We start from the raw sequence: 23,682 nt of genomic DNA, 5'->3' as shown, positions 1-23,682 counted from the left end.
CTCTAATTCCTTTAGTAGTGAGGTCTCCATTGTAGAGTTTGAGTATTTTTGTTGTAAGATTGCTAACTTCTGCATCTTTTAATACATTTTTATGGGCTACATAGGATTTGGCTTTGTCCCTAAATACTGTTTTAAGGGCTTCCTATAATGTGCTACAGCCAGACTCATGAAATAAGCACGGACTGTGGATTTCAGCTGGTTTTATACAAGACCCATCAAGAAGAGGAACCAATCACTGATGATGCATCTCAGTTCTTCTAAACTCATCCAGAACATGAACTAATGGCTTACGCAGGACCTTAGCTGATCCAACATTTCTCCAAAACCCATCAATAACTTGTATTATTCTTGATTAGAAATGATTTGAGAAGTACATCTTTTACCCAAGGAGATACAATTGGCATTGCTTAGAAAATACCCAAACTGACCCGGCACCTTCACAACGCTTTAGGACATAATCTCAACTCAACAAAGGTCAACAGGCACAAGCGTCAACAATAAAAGGCCACCAATTCAATAGTGACTACAATAACACATTCCCTCGGCATGCTCAGTACACCATTTATCCACTGGCATGTTACAAAGACATTATTCTGTGACTATGGACAAGTCAATAGTAAGCACCCTTTGTCAATACTGTAGTCAATATTCTGGAATCAAGATGTGTTCTAGTAGACATTCTGGAATTCAGATTATGATAGCAAAGTAACAGTGCAAAGACACACAGAAAAATGCATACACACATTCACACTCAGTTGCTGTCCAAACTTACAGACAGATAATTCCTGACACATTCATATACAAATCCAGTTGCATACATAGGCATAGAGATGCACTATTGACCCAATGATGCCTATACTCACAAATTCTTCCACACCCAAACATACACAAACTTATACACAGACCGGTACAAACCGCCCGGACCTGCTCCTGCACGGTCGCTCCCCCACGCTCCCCGATCCCACTCCCTGCTGGGCTGCTGCTGGCTACATTTTGCATCGTGACCTGTGCTGTGCTGTTGCAATTGGTATTGTGATCTGTGCTAAGTTTATTTATTGCATTGTAGTCGGACTTGAATAACGCTTGCCTCACCTCATATTGTCATTTTGCTCCGCTCGCTCTGCTGAACATTTATTTATTTTTATTTTAGCGCTCTCTGCTTACTGGGACTTTTGTGCTCACGGGGCTTTGATACATCTGCTGCCCCTGCCTCGCTTCGCCTTTGACCCTCCATTTTGTTTGTTGGTTTCCCCTGGCCCGCCCCTCCTCCCCGCTACCGCCTCCCAGCTGCTGCCCCTCCCACGCTCCGCCCCCTCCACTATCCATTTAAGGCTGATGACCCAACGCGCTGCGTCCACGCCGAAGGTGCGCCAAAGGTAAGCCCGTCTACGCCCATCCGCGCCAAGACCGCGCCCATGAGGTTCCGTAACAATTGTAAGTGGTGTTTTCGACTCGCACGAAAATGGTCAAGTCTGGTATCTACGAACCGCAAATGACGAGTTTAGTGGGTGTACGCGTTTTCGCTGTACTAGCCTAAACCATTCGTTTGTTTCGTGGGTTTCTTCATCTGAACCCACGGGTTCCATTTTAGATATGGCATACAGTTTGTCTCTTGCCCTCAAGTAGCCAGCGAACGGACGCTGTCCGCTTCGTGACCCTGGGATTCCCAAACTCTTGCGGAAGACACGTGTTCCTTTGAGGGTGTCCTTATGATGAGGGGGATGACACTGTAAGGCAGATGGCCCCGCTCGAGGCTCATCTTGCCGTGCCGGTCTATTGTTTCAGTTGTGCATTCATTAGGCACGTCCTTTTGATCCCTGAAATCGTGTTTCCTGATAACACCCCTTTTTACACTTTCTTCAATCCGTCCTCTATCCTTCGTCTTCCCCTGCACCTGTTTCTGACTCTTCCTTGATTCGTTTACAGCCGAGCGGAATGCACTAATGGTGGGAAGATGTACTTTTACAGTTGGGAACTGCCAAATGCTACTGTAATTATGTTCCGGGCCCTGAATACATGAAAGCGACCCCCTATGATATTTACTGTGGGAACTGGGTTGTAACCTTTTGTCTGTCATGTTATCCTATGACAGAAAACTGTATAAGAAGAGCGATCCACAGATACAATTTGAATCAGACTCCGTGAACTTACATGTTGTGTACTTCTCGTGACTTCTGTGTTCCCTGCAGTAAATAAACCTTGAATCTTTGACGCCGAAGGAAGTGTCCCGTGTCTCTGTCATTTGTACGCCGGAACAGGTAACCCACGAAGGTTTCAGGTGTTATCCCTGGCACCGCTGGGTCTTAGAATAACCCAGTCCTTCAGTTGGCGCCCAACGTAGGGCTGCATCAGTGGTACCGGTCCAAAGCCCGACGATCATGAGGAACTTCGTGTGAAATCTCCGAGGGAAGGTGCACCCCGCTTCATCGATCCTGTTGTCGAAACAAGTGGCCCGACGACTTTTCCCGCGAAGATCCCCGCCTCTTGACGGCTGCGACGGACTGCTGCCCTGACTGTAGACCTGTTTTGGCGCCTGGCGTAGACCTTGGTACAGTGAGACGATTGACGGGCCTTCCTGGTGATGCCATTGATCTTTGAGTTAAGTATTTGTGGGTCGCTCCCAAAGTCCTTTGTTGTTGTGGGTGCTTAGTTGTTGCATGGTTCCATTGCATTTGTGGTTCTTGGTATTTTGTTCTTCGTTGTTCTATTTGACGTCTGCAGTCGCCAAAAACCGAGGGTTTTTGCACTTTTGCAGGGACATTGTAATCCTATAACCCTTGACGTTTGTGAAACTCGGTTAGTGTGCACGATGCCTGGCGGTAGTACTTTGTTCAGTTGCTTTAGAGGTTGTGGCTCGGATTCCCGGTTGGAGGACTCGTGTCCGGTACCTCCGGTCGGAACTCCGACTTACGAATTATATAGTCGACATGGTTTGGGTCCTATCACATTCAATGATTGTTGGGTTCGCTATACCAAAGATGACGGTGTCCTTAGTTGGCCACCTCATGGTAGTTTTGAGACTCCGATTTTAGATAATCTTGAAGTTAAATTATTCCAAAGAAAAGCAAGGCCGGCCATGTTTGATTCCTTTCGGTTATGGCGTAAGGAAGCCAAGCAGAAAGAAATCAAGCAGCTTAAACGTAATAAGAGAGAAGGTATCGTTACAACGATGAGAAATGCAGAGCAGTTTCAGCAAGATAAAGAAGAGAAGGAGAAGGACGTTTTTGATAGATTGCAACGCATGACAGTGGATAAATGTTATCCCGCTTTACCGACGGGTACGGATAAGAAGGGAGAGGAAGCAGTAGAGGACCCTTTGTTGTCTTATCTACTGAAGTCGCCACCTCCATATGCACAGGATACCACAGCTCCTGTGGTCCCCCCTGTTCCTCCACCTGCTGTTCCGGCAGCTGTTCCTCTACCTGCTCCTGTTCCTACTGCTCCTCCGTCTATACCTTCTCATACTACTGTTCCCGCTACTTCCACTCTTGTGGCTACTCCTGCTGCTCCTTCTGTTCCTGGCACTTCTATTATTACCCCTTTGCTTCTCTCTTCTACTTCGTCTGTTCGACGCCGTGTTCCTACTGTTGCTGCTAACTTCTATACTTCTATTGGACCGATTCTTGGGTCTGTTGATTCAGATGCTCCCCAAAGACAAAGTCAGCTTCCTGGTGGTAGGGAACGTGACACGCTATATAATATGGCGAAAAATTGGATTAGATATCCCCTTAAGAATCCTTCACGTATAGTTGTTGAGACTTTCTCTCAATTCAATGAGCCGACACAAAGGCTCGTGTTTGAAGACATGTGCAAGCTCCTACGCGATGAGATATCAGTGGATGCGGCTGATGATGTATTGGCTGCTCTAACTGACCTTCAGCTCCAGTTTTCGAGTGGTATAATTGTGGGTAGCAATGTTCGACGTGCTGTCGAGCAGTTACTATCTTTTCGTCCTGCTATAATGCCTCGAGCATTGTTTAAAGACGCAACTGAGGAATGGATAGCAATGCCTGGTCAGTATCCCATGCGCGAAGTTCCACCAGTGTGGATGCCTGGTGATGCACAGGCTAATCCTATTATTCTGCCACACTTCCAGAGAGTGTGGATACACCTTCCATGGAAACGATCGGAAGTTTTGCAGGTTAAGCAGACTTTGCCCGACCCTCGCAAAAATCCTGCAGGGTACTATAAAGAATTGTCTCAGTTAGTGGATGCTACGATAATGAATCTTGCCGACATCGATATGCTGTTCGGTAATGTCGTACCGCAACCGGTAGGGGCGAAAATTCGTCAGGAAAACCATATAGCCGAGTTAGGCGGTGACTGGGCTGCTCTTGTGGCGGCTAATGCCCGACAAGTTGGTGGGGCTAAGCCTGAGCAGCTCATCACTGATCTTCCCCAGAGAATAATTACCCTTATGAAGACACTTATGCCAGCTATGAAAGTTAACTGGGACAAACTGTCCGCTTGTAAGCAAAAGAAGGACAAGAGTGTCTCCGATTTCTTCACAAGGTTTGAGGAGGCATTCATCGATCACAGTGGTCAAGATATGGGCACTGAGGGAGGTCAGAGATTGTTTGTGGACAAATTTGTGTCAAATTTGTTGCCGGACCTAAGCAACAAATTGAGAAATTCTGAGAGTGCATGGACTGTTTCTACTTTGGCCCAGATATTGGCTACGGCTCAATATTATGAAAATAGAGAAAAAGAAGAAACAGATCGTGCAGACAAAAAGACGAAAGAAGTTAAAACGAAAGTGTTGTTGCAACAAGCGTATCCTCCGCGCTCGAATCAGAATGATTCTCAGCAACGGAATAGATCGCAATCGCAGTCATCTAGGTTACAATCGCGAAATGACTCTCCTTCGCAGAGATCTATGCTTGGGTACAATCAGTGTGCCTATTGTAGGGGTGATCGAAATAGTGGAAATTCATCTAGAGGGGGCCGTAGTGGTCCTCAACAGGCTTCACGGGGTAGAGGTTGTGGTGTTACGCAAAATCAAAATGATCGTTCTAATAATTCCTCTGATTCTAATAATTGTTTCGATCAGCGTGGATCATCATCAGGCAGATCCGCACAATACAATGTGGATGATTATTACGTCGATCAGGGTGCTGACGACGGTAATTACTAGGACAGCCATAGGCAAGGAGAGGGAGTGGTATCAGTTCCGGTTGATCAGAGAGGGCCTTACGTCGCAGTTGCCACCTCGGGCGAAAAGTTCCATCATGCATTCGAAACTCCCTGGCGCACCTTTGTCTGGCTTAACAAATGTTTCTGTTGGATTCACTGGCGCCCCTGTTAGCAATCCGGTTTCTCGCCCTTTGCCCCTTACAATTGGGCCACGTGAGCTGAAAGCTCCTTTGATTTTGACTACTGGTTGTGGTGAAAATCTTTTGGGCTTGGATTTGCTGAAACGACTGTATGCGACTTTGTATTGTTCTCCTGCGGGGGTAAAGCTTACTTTGGGCGAGAGAGTCATCTCTCCTATGTACTTGTCCATCGATAAGCTCCCACCGGAATTGAGTTCTCTTCCTGCATCTTTGTGGGCAACAGGTCCCAATGACGTGGGCCTGCTTGACATCTCCCCATATGTTGTTCAATTGAAATCAAATGTGCGGTTACCACGTATTCCCCAGTCTCCCTTGATGGTGAGCGAGCGTTGTTAGCGATCATCTACGATTTGATCGAAAAAGATGTTATTGAGGAAACTCGGGGAAACGTGTGTAATAGCCCTGTGTTACCCATCTTGAAACGCACTGATCTTTCTAAGCCTCCTGTTTATCGTTTTGTCATTGATTTACGGGAGGTGAACAAAATTGTGGTTCCTCAGTTCCCTGTGGTGCCTGACATTACGGCCTTACTGACTCTGATTCCAGCATCTGCGTCCTGGTTCTCAGTGATCGATCTGAAGAATGCTTTCTTTAGCATCCCGATTGCTGGGGAGAGTAGGGACCTTTTCGGTTTCTCTCTAGGTAGCCGCAGCTTTAGGTTTAAACGCGCTCCTCAGGGCTACTGTGAGAGTCCATCGATATATAGCCAAGCCCTGAAAAGCCAACTTGATGCGTTTGTATTGCCGGCTGGTGCGGCTTTGATCCAATATGTCGATGACTTATTGGTGGCTGCGGACACACAGGACATTTGCAAAATTGCTACGGTGTCGTTGTTGCAACATCTCTGTGACTTACATCACAAGGTGTCACCTTCTAAGCTACAATATTGTTGTCAAGAAGTAACCTATCAAGGTCACTTATTGTCAAAGGAGGGGAAAGGTTGACCCCAGAACGAATTGCAGCGATCGCTCGAATGACTGTGCCAACAACTCAGAGAGATGTGCGTGCCTTTTTAGGTATCACGTCATACTGCAGGCAATGGATTCCAAATTTTTCATTGCTAGCGAAACCATTGGTGGCTCTTACGTGCAAGGATGTTCCAACTCCTTTGCCATGGACGGAAGAGTGTCAGAAAAGTTTTTCTGAACTACGTGATGCGTTGTGTTCGGCCCCTGTGTTAGGTACTCCTGACTACAGTAAGCCGTTTACACTATACTTTCACGAGAGGGAAGGTTGTGCGTTGAGTGTTCTGACGCAACAATTCGGTGGTAAGCAGCGTCCATGTGCATATTTTTCCTCGACCTTGGACCCGGTAGCTAGAGCATTGCCGAGTTGTTTGAGAGCAACAGCGGCAGCTGCGGTGTCCATCCGACAATCTGCAGGATTGGTCATGGATAATATGCTTACGGTGATGGTTCCGCATGCAGTTGACACTCTTTTGAATCGTACGAAAACTCAACATTTGACGAGCGCAAGGCTGTCTGGTTATGAGTTGACGCTTCTGGCAAGTCACATTCAAATAAAGCGCTGCAATGTCCTAAACCCGGTGACTTTGTTGCCAACCAATATGGAATCAGATGAGGTAGCCCCACACGACTGTTACTTACGAACTGAGGAGGAAACGAAGGGTCGTGTTGACCTAAAAAACACTCCATTGGAAGACCCCGATGGTACTTTGCATGTGGATGGTTCGTGTTTTAAGTTGCCGAATGGTGATGTGACGACTGCGTATGCCGTGGTGACGTTGAGTACGGTGGTGGAGACTGCGAGATTGAATCAGAACTCTGCACAGGCGGCGGAGCTAATTGCCTTAACCAGAGCGTGTGTTTTGTCGAAAGGGAAACAGGTGAATGTGTTTACGGATAGTCAGTATGCGTTCGGTGTTGCGCATAGTTTTGGACGATTGTGGAGAGAGAGAGGTTTTATGACATCGCATGGTACGAAGATTCAGCATGGACAGCTTGTGAATGATCTTTTGGATGCACTTACATTGCCCAAGCAGGTGGCGATTATTAAATGTAGTGCGCACCGTAAGGTGACGGATGATGTTGGTCGTGGTAATGCGTTCGCTGATGAAATTGCCAAGGAGACTGCAAGAAATCTTACAACTAGGATGTATGTGACGAGTTCGGTAAGGTGGCCTGCAGAAGCTGGTATGTGTGAAGACACTATTGAGAGTGTGAAAGCGATTCAGAACGAGGCCACTGAGACTGAAAAGACCAAGTGGAAAGAGAGTACGGGAAAGTTGGATGCGAATGGCTGTTGGATTGATTTGTCGGAGAGTAAAAGGTGGATGTTGCCGGATGCGTATGTGCTAGCTGTTGTAACTATGGCACACGGCTTGTCACATATTAGTGCGAAAGGTATTTGCAAGTTGTTGTTTCCCGTATTGAAGAATGATGGTATCGCTAAGTGTGCTGAGAGATTGGTCAAAAATTGCATGATATGTATGATGTATAATCCTGGCAAGGGAACTCCTACACCCCCTGGCCACTTTGCTTCTCCTTCATGTCCCTTTGAGGTGATTCAGTTGGACTTCATCCATATGGAGCGATGCAATAACCTAAAATACGTTTTGGTTGTCGTTTGCGCATTCTCCCGATGGATCGAAGCCTACCCTCTTAAAGACAATACTGCCCTGTCCACAGCGAAAGTCCTACTGAAGGAATACTTTCCTCGGTATGGAATGCCACGGATTGTATGGTCTGATAACGGAAGTGAGTTTGTGGGGAGCGTGATGAAGAGTGTGTGTAAGGGCCTTGGAATTACACAAAAATTCCACAGTGCCAACCATCCCCAGTCAGCAGGTTTAGTTGAGGGGTACAATGGTACTCTTAAACTAAAACTCGCAAAGATTCAGGCTACGACTGGTCTCTCGTGGCCTGACGCTTTGCCCTTAGCTCTTCTGTCAACTAGGGCGACTGTACACTCTCGAGTAGGGCTGAGCCCATATGAGATTGTGTTCGGCCGTGTTGCCAATGTTTGGGGGGTCCCTAGAGCCGGTGTGTTCGCTGATCTTGAGTACCCAATGTTGATCGATTATCTTCATGATCTGACTGTTAAACTGAGGTTACTTCACCAACAGGTTTTTGAAGCACTGCCAACGCAGACGGAGGGTCCAGGCCACCAGCTCCAGCCCGGAGACTGGGTGGTTACGAGGAACTTTGGCCGAAAACCAAATCTTGAGCTGAGGTTCATCGGACCCTATCAGGTGCTCCTTGCCACGAGAACTGCTGTTCGTTTGGAGGGCCGCAAACATTGGGTGCACGCCACCCATACCAAGAAGGTACCAATCCCTTTGCCAGCGGACTCGTGGGTGACGAAGGGCATCGCTTCGTCTGAGGCTGAGGTTTTGCCAAACTTTGTTCCATTCAGTGACGCTCAGCCTGTGGGAGATACCTCAGTGCAGCCAGACGATACTGTTGAACATTTGTCATCGGAGAACTCAAGATCTGAACCATTGTCTGGTCGACAGGATTCTGTTTCACCACCTGACCAACTGTTTGAAGATCAGACTCGTCCTGGGAGAAGCAGATATTTTCTCCGTTCCGACACTAGAGACTAATAAAAAATATTTTTGCTTTCTCCCCTGACATTCACGTTACCCCATTATCACTTTGAACATTTTCAATAACTGTGATTTTTGTATGAATTGTGAGTTTTTCCGCACATGTGTATTTGATTCCACAGCTAGAAGATTTTGAATATATTGTCTAAATTAAAAGTACCTTACATCCGGGTGGACCGTAGGGCCGTGCGGGTACTTCCTTCTGCTTAGTAGGTCCTAACGCTAGGTTGGAGACCGTTGATTCCTAGGAACTCCTGGGGATTGACTATTGCTACACAGAACGAAGTGCGTCAAGAGCGTTGCGGACGGTTTTAGAGGATGGCTTTCTCGAAGCTGTCGGAATTGGAAAAGACTCAATCTCAAAGATTTGAACTGCATAGGATTGCACATACTAAATGCTTCATGTTTCAGGTGTTCCTTCTGTTCTTAACTGTTTCTTCGTTATTGGTGGGTGGAGTGTATTACATGATACAGTCATTGTTGCCTTCTGCTTCACCTACCCCTTCTTCTGAACCTAAACCTACTTCCACTGTTTCCCCTCATTCCTTCCACATCTTACCACAACACGAGCAGGTTAGACGTGCGGAATTTATGAACAATTCCTTTGTTCAGCTCCTTCATCAGCATCAGTTGGTAATGAACACTACGAATTGTTGGGTGTGTGGGTTAATGCCACCTACCACTGATAGGGGAATTCCGTACTTGGTCCTTCCTTACAGTTCCCAGGGTTCAGCTCGAGCATTCCAAACAATGTTTCGTAGCGCACTAGATTCTTACCCCCACCGAGAGCCACGCACTGCAGATCATGGTCCCGGCCCGTACCACAAGCCTTTGGCAAGAGCGATTGCCGATTTAGATAGGGATATCTTTGACGCATCGCTTATCCCAGAGGAGGAGGTGCGAGCATACCAAGATCTGAGTGAGGCTGAGTATAGCACGTCAGTGGGTGATCGGCAGCTTAAAAGGTCGTCTCCGATCTGGATCGTACCCTATCTCGGAAATTTCTGTCTGAAAGGCTTAGGCCGAAGCCCGCGAGCTCAGCTCGGGAGGAGTGCCTGTACCGAAACGTATGTTTTGCCGATGACCACTTCCCCTGTTCTTCTGACTGCCAAGGGTACTTACTTTGTTTGTTACGACCGGGCATATACATGGCTGCCTCGTGATTTTTCAGGCACATGTTATATTGCGAATTTGTTGCCGCCGACCTTTACTGTTGGGTCGGATTATCAGAAGACCAGAGTTGTGAGAGGCGTAATTAGCGAAGAGGACACTGCCGGTCAAGAAGCAGGAGACTTCTTTAAGGGTTTCTTGCCGTTTTGGGGACCTATGATTAATAGTAGGAACCTGAGACAGTTGACTCGAGTGGTGGAATCGACCGCTAATATCACTGCGAGCGCCCTTGGCAACATCACAGCAGAGCTTCAGGCGGACAGGCTTATGACGTTACAAAATCGTATGGTTTTAGACGTTGTCTTAGCAGATAGAGGTGGAGTATGTAAGGTGATCCATTCGAGTTGCTGCATTTTCATTCCTGACAACGCTCCAACTGTCTATCAAGCCATCTCGAAGTTGCATAAGATCTCTGAGTCCATACACGTGGACGTAGGAGATTGGACGCTACTCGGGTGGTTTTGGGGCCTGATGTCGACGTGGGGTTGGAAGAGTCTGATGATCATTGGGGTCGTTGTAGCATTTCTGTTCACGTGCTGTCTTTGTGTGCAGTGTGGTCCTGCCTTATGTGGCCTCTGTGCTACGACGTGTATACGGCGGCCGCCTGTTACCAAGGAAGCACTGATGGATAGAATAATGTTGCAGCAACATCTGGATGGTCTGATGAATATCGAAATCGATTCTGATTCCGACTAGTGCTTGCCTACATGAGGGCAAAAGGAGCGTCTGAGGTTCCGTAACAATTGTAAGTGGTGTTTTCGACTCGCACGAATATGGTCGAGTCTGGTATCTACGAACCGCAAATGACGAGTTTAGTGGGTGCACGCGTTTTCGCTGTACTAGCCTAAACCGTTCGTTTGTTTCGTGGGTTTCTTCATCTGAACCCACGGGTTCCATTTTAGATATGGCATCCATTTTGTCTCTTGCCCTCAAGTAGCCAGCGAACGGACGCTGTCCGCTTCGTGACCCTGGGATTCCCAAACTCTTGCGGAAGACACGTGTTCCTTTGAGGGTGTCCTTATGATGAGGGGGATGACACTGTAAGGCAGATGGCCCCGCTCGAGGCTCATCTTGCCGTGCTGGTCTATTGTTTCAGTTGTGCATTCATTAGGCACGTCCTTTTGATCCCTGAAATCGTGTTTCCTGATAACACCCCTTTTTACACTTTCTTCAATCCGTCCTCTATCCTTCGTCTTCCCCTGCACCTGTTTCTGACTCTTCCTTGATTCGTTTACAGCCGAGCGGAATGCACTAATGGTGGGAAGATGTACTTTTACAGTTGGGAACTGCCAAATGCTACTGTAATTATGTTCCGGGCCCTGAATACATGAAAGCGACCCCCTATGATATTTACTGTGGGAACTGGGTTGTAACCTTTTGTCTGTCATGTTATCCTATGACAGAAAACTGTATAAGAAGAGCGATCCACAGATACAATTTGAATCAGACTCCGTGAACTTACATGTTGTGTACTTCTCGTGACTTCTGTGTTCCCTGTAGTAAATAAACCTCGAATCTTTGACGCCGAAGGAAGTGTCCCGTGTCTCTGTCATTTGTACGCCGGAACAGGTAACCCACGAAGGTTTCAGGTGTTATCCCTGGCACCGCTGGGTCTTAGAATAACCCAGTCCTTCACCCAGCGCCAGACCCCTTGGTCCTCGCAATGCCCAGTCCACCCGCATTACATACGACTCATCCATCCTCCTAGCACTTAATCCTGGCAGACTCCCTACCTGTGCCCTAGCCACACCCGGACACACCCATGGACCCTTCACATACCTCTCCTGCAAGCACGCATGCATCAAGACCCACATCACATCCACAAACACCAAACAGAGATCCAACACTAACCACCTTAATTGCATCCTTCTCAACACCCGCTCGGTTCACCAACACGCCATCGACCTATGGAACCTACTGGACACCATCTCTCCAGACGTCGCATTCCTAACAGAAACTTGGATGAACGCCTCTTCAGCTCCAGACATCACCATAGCCATCCCGGAAGGCTACAAAATCATACGAAAAGACCGCACCAACCAAATAGGAGGAGGCATCGCCATTGTTCATAAGAACTCCATCCACATCTCAACCAGCTCCGACACCAACCTCACCAGCGCCGAACACCTTCACTTCCAAATCCACACAGACCCCAAGACCACACTCAGAGGCACACTCCTCTGCAGGCCCCCAGGATCCCGTGCACAATTCTGTGATGACATCACTGACTTCATCACCCCTCACGCCCTCCCCTCCAAGGACTACATTCTACTGGGAGACCTCAACTTTCACCTGGAAAAGAGCAACGACAGCAACACCACCACCCTTCTGGACAATCTTGCCAACCTTGGACTCAATCAACTAGTTAACACCCCCACCCACTACGCAGGACACACTCTCGACCCTATCTTCACCTCCAGCAAACATGTCTCCTTCAGTCACACCACAGCTCTCCACTGGACAGACCACAGCTGCATTCACTTTGTCTACAAAAAGACCGCAATCCAATTCCACCTCAACCTACTCTGCGAAGAAACTGGAACAAAATCCCCATCGATCAGATCTCCACATCGCTTCTCCAAAACCCCCCTGCCTACTCATCGAACCCTAACCAAGCAGCCATTAACTTCACGCAATGGCTGACCAATAGCGCAGACAACCTAGCACCTTTGAAAAAACGTCAAACCAAGCTTGGCTGCAGAAACGCACCCTGGTTCAACGATGAGCTTAAGAAATCCAAGAAACTCTGTCGCTCCCTTGAGAAGGCCTGGAAAAAAGACCCAAACTCCAGCACCAAGGACGCCTTCAAAAACGCCATCCACATTCACCACCAACTGATCCGGACAGCCAAGAAAGCCTCGTTCAAAAACAGACTAGACAACAACGCCCATAACAGCAAGGAATTATTCAACATCGTCAAAGAGTTTACCAACCCCACTGCCAACTCAAACGACATCACTCCATCTCAAACCCTCTGCGACTCCTTAGCTTCATTCTTCCACGACAAAATCTCAGACATCCACAACAGATTCAACAACCAACCCGGAGACCAACCCACTCAACGTTCTACGGATCCTTCACCACCCCTGAACACCCTCAATAACTGGAACCCAATCTCCACTGATGACACCATCCGCCTGATGAACTCCATCCACTCAGGATCCCCCACAGACCCATGCCCTCACCACATCTTCAACAAAGCAGACTCCATCATCGCACCCCACCTCCGAGACGTCATCAACTCCTACCTCAACTCAGCCACCTTCCCGGAAAGCTGGAAACACGCCGAACTCAGCGCCCTTCTGAAAAAACCCACAGCTGACCCCACCGAACTCAAAAACTACCGCACCATCTCGCTCCTTCCATTCCCCGCCAAAGTCATCGAGAAAGCAGTCAACAACCAGCTCGCCGCCTTCCTCGAAACCAATAAAGCCCTCGACTCCTCTCAATCCGGCTTCAGAGCCAAACATAGCACTGAGACCGCACTCATTGCAGCAACGGACAACATTCGAACACTACTGGACAATGGAGACACAGTCGCCCTCATCCTCCTTGACCTATCTGCAGCCTTTGACACAGTATGTCATAGCACTCTACTACAACGCCTCAGAAACATTGGAATCCAAGGAAAAGCACTGGACTGGATCACCTCGTTCCTCGCCGGAAGAACTCAGAGAGTCCACCTCCCACCGTTCAAGTCAGAGGCCTCTGAAATCATCTGTGGCGTCCCACAAGGATCCTCACTCAGTCCTACCCTCTTCAACGTATACATGAGCACCCTCGCGACCATCGCCCGCCAACACAACCTCAACATAATCTCCTACGCTGACGACACCCAACTAATCCTCTCACTCACCAAAGACCCTAACACCGCCAAAACCAACCTACATAAAGGAATGAAAGAAGTAGCAGAGTGGATGAAAATCAGCCGTCTGAAACTGAACTCAGACAAAACAGAAGTCCTTATCTTAGGGACCACCCCCTCCGCCTGGGACGACTCTTGGTGGCCAGCGGCCCTTGGAAAAGCTCCCATCCCGACGGACCACGCACGGAACCTGGGCGTCATCCTGGACTCCTCACTCTCGATGTCTAGACAAGTCAACGCCGTTTCATCATCCTGCTTCAACATTCTTCGCATGCTCAAAAAAACATTTCGCTGGATCCCCACCGAAACCGGAAAAACGGTCACCCACGCACTGGTTACAAGCCGCCTGGACTACGGAAACACCCTATACGCCGGCACCACCGCAAAACTTCAGAAAAACGACAACGCATCCAGAACGCATCAGCTAGACTCATACTTGGCATCCCGCGTAAAGACCACATCTCCAATCACCTGAAAGACCTCCACTGGCTCCCTGTCAATAAGAGAATAACTTTGCGCCTCCTCACCCACACACACAAAGCACTCTACGAACTTGGTCCCGAATGCCTCAACACGCGAGTTTCCTTCTACACCCCCCCCCCCGCCAGCTTCGGTGTTCCAACCAAGCCCTTGCCGCTGTTCCGCGCATCAACAAAACCACCATGGGAGGTAGATCCTTCTCCTACCTGGCGGCCAAAACCTGGAATTCACTTCCCATTCACCTCCGACTCACCCAAAACCACCTAGCATTCAGAAAACGACTTAAAACCTGGATATTCGACAAATAATTTCCCTACCCCTCCTCAAGCGCCTTGAGACCCTCTGGGTATGTAGCGCGCTATATAAATTATTTGACTTGACTTGACTTGGCTTGACACAGGTAAGTGTACGCTCACAAAGAGATGACTAAAAACGCAAACACACATATGAAAACACACATACAGATGCATGCACTCCCACAACTGATTGTTGCAGAGCACACACAAACACAGCCACATGCACACAAATAAATAGACAAATATCTCCATGGACACCTTTAAAACCAGATGCCTACTGTCCATTCATATCAACTCCGACACAGGCCATGTGATCATGGAATTATTGCTTAAAGGTTGGCAGGGTAATTCTTGTTTTTGCCTCTTTCAGGAAGACCCTTGGAAAGATCTGGGCCACAAACCCCCGGACTGTGGCTCCCCAGCCAGTACATTTACCCGTTGGAGGTATGACCCAGGCTAGAGGGTAACCCAGAGGCCTCTTTGCATCTCTAAACTAGACAGGCACATGCACAAACCGCACACACACAATGATAAATCTTTAACTGCACAGGACTCACGGCTGCCACTCACCCTCAAAGTGGTGTAATGTTCCTCTTTTCTGAGTTTAGACTCCTGAATGCATCCCATCTCTCTCCTCGGATGACACAGCCAGTCCTGGATCTTAGCCTGCAGTGAGGAAAGAGCACGACAACTGAGGATCTGTAAAGTGAAGTGGATCATTTGATAATAAACACTACATAATGATCCGCATAGATGCAGACTGTAATTACCAGTCACATATTCACATTTTGATCACCAGTTAGACATATCTTGATTTGTAAGATTTAGCCACAGTTTTCCAAGTTAAACGATTCAGCTGCACTTATCCAAGATGTAAGCAACATGTCACACATGTACAGATTTTAAATTTGTTTGTATAATAAAATAATTTTTGACCCAAATATAATAGATTTGCTCTGTATTGTTTAGCTTCTTTAAGGTCTGTTCCTTTCATCTATTTCATGTTCTTTGTTTTATACATTTTGCCTCAATAGGTTGCTACTAGTTTTAAGTGTATATTGTATAAATCCTATATTTCTAATAGCAAATAAAAACAAGCTTTTGATAATTGCAGCCCTGATGAAGCTTGTGATACAACAGTGAAACATGTTGGCTGTCTTGCTGAGTCATATGCTGTTTACTTGAATAAGAATAAAGGATCTATCTAAAAAAGAAGTCTGTACTTCCTTGGTTATTTGGACTTAAAGACTGTTATACTTTGGTTGTTGTTGCCCATCTGTTTGCGTATGAATTTAGGAGTTTAGATTTGGGGCTGTTGATCCGGGGAGGTAGGCAACAATATTGCCTATTTAACTAGAAGGTTTACAGGAACCAGCCTATGGGTGAGGAGAGGTGCCTTTAGCAGTCCACATTTTTGCAAAATGTACTGAGAGGAGCTGGTGAGAGCTGAGTAGAAGGAGCGGAGTAAGGCCTTCAGCAGGCATATGCTGAGAGGGGCCAATGAGAGGTGAGTGGAGGAAGAGGAGTATAGTGAAAAAGAAGGTGTTAGACCTAGCATCCTTGGTCTGGTTTCCCCCTAACTTTCTGCCTTCAAGCCTCATGTTTGCTGACTTTGGATGATAGTGGTGCTTTGTGTATTCAGCCTAGACTGCCAGACACATTAGGGAACTTAGGTGTGTCTGAATGGGCCATCAATGGCAGGACAAGAGTGAGGAGCTGAAGCCAACCCCACTTACACTTGAATAGACGGTGTCCTCTCTCCACACCAAGAGCTGAATTCCCCCTGATGTTTGTCTGGAGCCAGGGTAGGGTATCTGTGCATGTCAAAAAGACTGCCTCTAGAAGCTTCTCCCCACTTCAAAGGGACAACTTGGCATATGTACTATACCTCAGACACCAACACTTCATTTCACTTCTGGTCTGTGGATACTCTGCCAGGAAGAGGGACTGCTGTGTTGCTGAAAGGATTGCAACTTTGATGGACTGCGGCTCTAAATACTGCTGCTATGCTATGCTGACTGGCTACCTGCTGCCTTCTTTCCTGCATGAAACGTATTCAACCTGCATCTCTTGAACCTGGATCCCCGGAGTGACTCCAAAGGTTAGTTGCATGACCGCCTAGTTTGAAGCCTCAGGGACAAAACAGGCTGCCAACAACCTTGAACCTGCACCTGGACTCTGCCATCTTGGAGTCTACCCTGCCAAATGGTGCCACCCCAGTCGTACACCCATGGCAGTGGGCTTAAGGTGCTCTGCCATCCTCAGTGAACACAACAGAATTGATGCATCTCCTCAGCTGTGAGGGGCAAGCACGGGTAGAACCGACACAGTGCCGCTGCTGATTGGTTTGGACCCATTGTCAGGGCCTGCAGCCTCATCGGAACCACAACTCTACGGGACACATCCTCGGTGCAGATCCTCCCATCCCTCATCAACATCAGCCTCGACGCCAGATTTAGCATCACAGCCTTATATCTTTTCGGACCCTATGCACTCGCCCAACAGGACACCACATCCTGGATGTCAGACTTTGCATCACAAGCCCCATTGATGGGATCCTCAATAACGACACAGGCCCTTGCATCGCTGCCTCGCTGATTCAAATGGCGATTTCCGGTTGGCTAAGGCTTGCGCCAAAGCCAGGCAGAAACCACCATTCTAAGTCAGGGCAAAGGAAGTCACCAGCCAAGATAACCCCTGCTCACCCTCTTGGCAGCTTGGCACGAGCAGTCAGGCTTATCTCAAAGGCGATGTGTGAAGCGTTTGCACACGCACCCAGCCACAACACCCAAGGCCCACCACAAAGGAAACTCCACACAAGGTTATATATAAAAATAGCCTTTGTATTATATCAAACACATTAGATAATAAACACACACTTTACAATGTGCCATAGGCACGGGCAGAATTTACAGGCGATTATATACATGGGACAGGGCCACATGGACCACTGTCAGGAATAAGCACTTTTAGAACTAGCACTTGGTAGAATTAGCACTTTGTAGGAATAACGCTTAACACATAGCACGTATAATAACTGTAGCACCAAATAGCAAATGTAGCACACAACCAGTAACCACTGGTAAAAGGTAAGTACCACCTACACAATCCTAAACACCTAGGAAAATATCACGCAGGGAACCATGAACTCAGTAGCATCACCTATACTAAGAAAACACCCTCCTGAGCAAAAAATACATTTAGGGGTATAAGCATAAAGCATTGCATATGACATAACAATCACATTAGGCAGGTAATCACAAATTGCGCAAAGATCACATGGGGCATAAACATGTACTCCTAGCAGGGGCACAACACATGAAAATGTCCCTAGGCCAACTCGGACTTTCAGGGGCGAGAACACTCTGTTTCCACAATGTCAGGGCAGGCTGTGCAGGCAGGGAAAGAAGATTGCGCAAGGGTTCCTGGGGGGGCCTAAATGTAGCAGCTGCCCACTAAGTGCTGGGCAGCTGTAGAACCTGAGCCTGGCACCAGCATGCCTCCTGGCACTCCTTCAGGGATCTGAGTAAACAATGGGGCCCAAGAACACGTGGGAGCCTCGTGGGCTCAAGAGGAACAAATGCACAATGCGCCCGGAAGCCTTGTGGGCTCTGAATAAACAATGGGGCCAACACGTGGGAGCCTCGTGGCCCTAAGAACAAATGCCACCACTCTGGGGAGAGCGGCCCGCTGCCAACCGGGCCACTCTATCCTCCAAAAATGCCCCCAGGAATGTAGGAGCCTCTCGTTGGCTTTAAGATCTAAAATGCCCCCACTACGCTAGAGTTCCGCTCGGGGGACTCGTGAAGAAAAAGTGCCTCCTGTTGGAGCGGCCCGCTGACCAGACGGGGCCGCTCGACACGCATCAAGAAACTGTGCCTCTCTCAGGCACTGCGAGCATTCCCAGAGCTTCCCCCAGCCAGTGACACTCACCGGCTTCTCCTTGTGCAGCGGCTGCTCTCCTGGGCTGCGGGGCTCACCGGCGACTCTCCGCTTGGGCGCAGGAGCGCGGGGAAGGTTCCCGCTGCTTCCTGCTTGGTTGCCTGTACTTCCGGGTCCTTTGGAGGAGGGGTGGGCTCCCGTCCTCCTCCTCACACTGGAACGCGGGGTGGGCTCCCGTCCGCTTCCAGTTCGGGGGAGCAGCACTTCCGGGTCACCGCGGGCAGAGCGACGGCCCGTAGGGTGGATTTTGGTGTCGTGGATCCGGGGTAGGCACCCGGTCAAAGATCAAGTCCCTGGCGGGGTGGGCTCCTACCGGGGATATATATCCACAAAGGGGCAAATGAACAGGGTGGCACCCGCGCTGCGGATCGGCAGGAAAAAGGAGGGGAATCCCCACTTGAAAAGGATTGCAGCCCCATGCTGCAATTTCCAAATACGAGCGCTGTTCTCCCAAAGACAAAGGCACCACACTAAGCGCTCTCCAGGGAGATAGAGCGCTTCTTCAGCAGGAGAACCAAAACGCTCCCAGGAGCTGCAGGCAAAGTCCAGAAAAAGTCCTTTAGAAAGGCAGGGGGGGCAAGGCTGGGCCCAGGGGCCAGCTCATAGGGCCCTCCAGTCAGGGAGGCAGTCCCCAGTGGCAGTCCTCCTGGTGCTTAATATAGAGGCAAGGTAAAGTGCGTGCATGTAGTGAGGTTGGCCTGCCCTCCCATAGGAATGCATGTGGTATGAAAGTGTCCCTGGTAGTTCCTGATGCGTGGGAAGTGCAGGGTCGAGTTTGGTATGTGCAGACTCGTGTGATCAAATGCTACGCGATGGTGTGTGCGGAGTTATTGTGTCCAGTGTGGAAGTGCCACTTCTAAAAGATGGCATGTCTGTGTAATTCACGTGGAGAAAGACGCCCGTGGAGGACACTTATTGAATATACTATGAAGAAATAAACATTGCATAAGGATTTGTTCGATCTCGATTGATATTTATTCAACTGGGGACTCCTTGACAATAGCACCGACCAAACCCCCACCTCTACCTCCTGGAATTGACCAACATTCATAAAAAGTTCAGACTTAGTCTACCCGGTCCTGATGAGAATCCCATTATCAAAGGGGATTCGAAACGCGTCGACCTCCTTTTGACCTCCTTTTCAGAGTATATAGACCAATCTTACGTCACTGTAAAGAAAAATGGAAATTGTTGATGGTCTATTGTTAGGATAAAAGATTGAACAGTGTGTTCTTTTTTAGTATAGGTGTCTGCACCTGCCCTTACAATTAGGAATAACGCATGGCATATACACACCCGTGATATAATTCGAAGGCTTCTGTTCCCCTCACCACCCAATGAATTATGTAGTTTTGTCTTGTGTATGTCTAAATAGTGCACTGTGTGTTGTCTATTCAATGTTATGTGTTCCCCCACAAATGTTTTGAGTTACATTTTGGCTGTATTGTTTTTTGAACTGTGAAAAGATATTTTGGCCCAGTCGGAGTCATTGTATGTTGCTAGGTTTTGAGAAAAAAAACCCTTAAAAAACAAATTTTGATAAAGTTGTAATATCAAAAATAAAAAACCAAGAAAAAGAAAATACAAAATAAATGAAATTTACTTGATAAATCTGACTGAAAGAGTGGTCTTTAGAATTGAGGAATTCTCACTCAATTCCGGTGAGCTTGAATTAAACACGCAGTACTGGCATTTTGTTTGTTGAATCAACGTTCTAAAGGTGACATTTTCAAAAAAGTAATTAAAAATCTGACTTTACCATCGGATTGGATTTTAAACTCCTAATAATTTGAGAATTTGAACCATTGTTCTAGCTACTCCCAAACTGCAGCTAGGCAGTTTAAGGTGGAATAATCAAACCCAGTACTTTCCAATTTAAAAGAGCGCCCTGTTAATGTTAATATATAAAACCATGCATTTGTTGATGAAATTTAAATCTCGTCCTTATCATCAGATTCACCCGTTGTGATCCGGACTCCCAAACATGTAGTCAAGCAGGCCCTCAGAACAAGGCCCAGGATTGCTGATTGATAGGTCACAGGTGGGAGGGTGCATAGCAGCCAGGCTATCGCTCGGGGAGGAAACTCTTGATCAATTACACAGATAGGGGCAGCGACATTACAAAGGTTCAAGGGAGATTGCTCCAATAAAGCACACATGGCTGAAAGGGGTACGTGCCTTCCTAAAAACTACATAAAAGGGGGGCGTGGCCACGATGGCGTCTCAATAGGCACTGCCGTTCAGCTCTCCGCTCCCACTGGGCTTGCCTTTGCACTTCCAGTGGCCACAGCAACGCCAGAGCCAGCCCGAGTGGTCGAGGGAGACCTGCGGCACACCCAGGGACAAAGTGGTGTCCCGATCCTCGAGGAGGGGAGCTGCGAGGAGCCCAAAGCGGAGCAGCTGGGATTGCGCCGGAGCTCCGAGGGCGGCCGAGACAGTGAGCCCGCACCTCCGAACCCCTGTGAGAGCCCGTGGCGCCCCCGGAGCAGGATTAGGAGGCTGCCGGTGCCATCACGCATCGTTCCGAGCACAGAGTCCCGGGCGACAGCCGGAGGAGCATACATCGGAGGCGGCAGAAGGAGATCCGGGAGACGCAACCTGGTTGAGGTCCCGGCTCGGGAGGCCCTACCGGGCCTCCTCAGAGCCAACAACTTCAGGGATAAAGACCACATACATACCAAAGAAGGGGGGCCTCGCACTGTTGACTGCCCTGAATGGACCACACCTGAAGCTACAGCAGACTCTCCGGCGGGCCCCGGAGAGTTATAAGGGAGCCACCACCAGAACACCACACCCGCCCTTCAGCAACATTCCAGGCGACGCTGACCCGGGGCCCGTTGGTGGTAAAGAAGGTGAGCTTTGGGACGCGCGCTTCCCCCGGGCCCGCGGTCTGGCCGGGTAGGCTTTCATTGCAGCAGCATTAGCCTGAAGGGCGGCCATTAGCATCTGGCAGACAGAGGGCCCCCCAGCACATAGACTCCCCCACATCGGAAGACAAGGACACTCGCATGGTCTCTCCCCACTAGGCTGGCATACGGGGGCCGCCACCGCTACATTTCTCAGCACCTGTTAGCGCCCCCAGCAGCAATAGCACTGCTACAAATCAGAGGCATTGGGGGCAAGCCCGGGCTGTGCACTCCACTGGGGCTCCTTGCTGGCTGGCCTTGTTGGGATTCCCCTGTGCCTGCACACGTCTGAGGGGTTGGAGGCCGGCGCTCCATGAACACAACTGGTACTGAGTGGCTTCCCTACACTGGGCATAAGCAAACATAAAGCAGTTGAAGGGCCCTACTGCACTACTATTTAGACACCCTTGCACTCGCTTTCACTGGATCTTATGTGAGGCTGACGCAAAGCTGAGCCTCTAGTGGCACAGCGAGCACGTCCTTACCAGCATCCACGGGCGAGAGTGGGCACAAAGAGCCCGGCACACTGGCACCTCGGCATGTCTGAGTCCTCCTGCGCCGTCCTGCCTGGTAGGCCATCCACACCCGGTCGCCGCTTATACTGAAAGGTCCCACAGAATCTACTAAATGGGGGCCTGAAAGGCAAAAAAGACAGGTCAGTCAAAGATTTGCTTCTCAAGCCGGCGGCTCATCAAATGGATGGCCCGCCACCGACAAAGCACCCGGATGTGGGTGAAGGCGGTGTGGTTCCGGAAGATCCAATCAGCCAATCCTTCTTAGAGTCGCTATACTCTTTGCTCCGCGAGGATCTGACCACCATGAAACGGGAGCTCTCAGTGGACATGAAAGAAGTCCAGCGCAATGTGGATTCTCTGGGGGAAAGAATAAACACATTGGAAGATCACGAGGCGGGCCGTGACGAAGAAATGGAGCGCCTCCAGCAAGAAGTCCTTCAACTGCATGAACAGAACCTGGCCCACCAGGCCCACACAGATGACCTGGAGAACCGGTCATGCTGGAATAACATCCGCATCAGTGGCATGGCTCAGGGCAAGGGGTCGGGTGACATCGAGGTGCTGGTGGTGGGCCTTTTTCGTTCCATTTTGGGGGAGCCCCCTGAGTTTCCCATCAAGCTGGACCATACCCATAGGGTGGGCCCCAAGAGGAAGGCGCCATTCACACGCAGCCCTTTGACTTAAACATATGTTCTATACTGGGGAGACAGATGTGGCCACTTACTGGCGCGCAAACTCCGCGCTCAATGTCAAGAAGCAGCGGTTCCAATAATAATAGATGAGAAGAGCTCTGAACTCTCCAGAGAAGCAGATATTTCTATTGCAAGGCTTAAGCTCCTCAAATCTCCCGGCCTGGACGGGTTCACAGCTATATTCTACAAAACATTTTGCTCTGTCTAGCACCAATTTTGACACAGAAAGCCAGCGAATCTGTGGTGTTCTTTTCAGGGGGGAGGCACACCATCAGCCTCTATGCAGATGACATCAGAGCCACACTAGAAGCTACAGGGTCGTCTGTCCTGGCCTTCCTCGTGGAGCAGGAGGAGTTCATTATGGCCTCTGCCTTCCGTGTAAATGTCGCTAAATTGCAGGCTTTGGGCTTTTCCTTGAAGCCTCCAACTGTAGACACCCTCGCCCATACATGTCCAATTCAGTGGGATCGAAAAATCATCCCTTACCTAGGTATAACGCTTACAACCTCAGTCACGAAAACATTGTTGTTAAATTATATGCGTTTACTAACACAGGTACGGCGTGACTTGCAGCGCTAATGCCCATTTGGCCTCTCGTTGTTGGGTCGGGTAGCAGCTCTTAAAAAGAATATCCACCCCGAAATTCTCTACCTCTTTCAAACATTGCCTGTGTAACCCCCCACGGGTATGCTGAAGCAGTTCCAAGCAGAATTTTCTTCTTTCGGCTGGGCAGACATGAAGCCACGGATGAGCAGGGATATGAGTTTCAGAACTCCCAGGGAGGGGGGCTTGGGAATGCCCAACCTGGACCTTTACTACAGGTTTCTAAGATCCAAGCTCAGGCTCAGCCGGTGTCCGAGTAGCATTGGCTCTTTATGGAGGGAGCACTTGCTGGGCCAGTTGATGCCTGAACTA

At 48.8% G+C, this 23,682-nt stretch overlaps 1 protein-coding gene across 1 annotated transcript in view; it reads right to left on the bottom strand.

Annotated features, from left to right (window-relative positions):
• LOC144827031 (E3 ubiquitin-protein ligase TRIM39-like) overlaps nucleotides 1–23,682 on the bottom strand; it is a 223,163-nt gene that overhangs the window by 148,332 nt on the left and 51,149 nt on the right. Inside the window, exon 2 of the mRNA XM_078685497.1 lies at nucleotides 15,283–15,378. Within this exon, the coding sequence (XP_078541623.1) occupies nucleotides 15,283–15,378 (96 nt within the window). The remainder of the gene's footprint in view (nucleotides 1–15,282; nucleotides 15,379–23,682) is intronic.

Source organism: Lissotriton helveticus, chromosome 4_1, assembly GCF_964261635.1.
Source record: "Lissotriton helveticus chromosome 4_1, aLisHel1.1, whole genome shotgun sequence".
Taxonomy (NCBI): Eukaryota; Metazoa; Chordata; class Amphibia; order Caudata; family Salamandridae; genus Lissotriton; species Lissotriton helveticus.
Note: the sequence above shows the minus strand (reverse complement) of the source record. Positions and strands in the feature narration are given on the sequence as shown.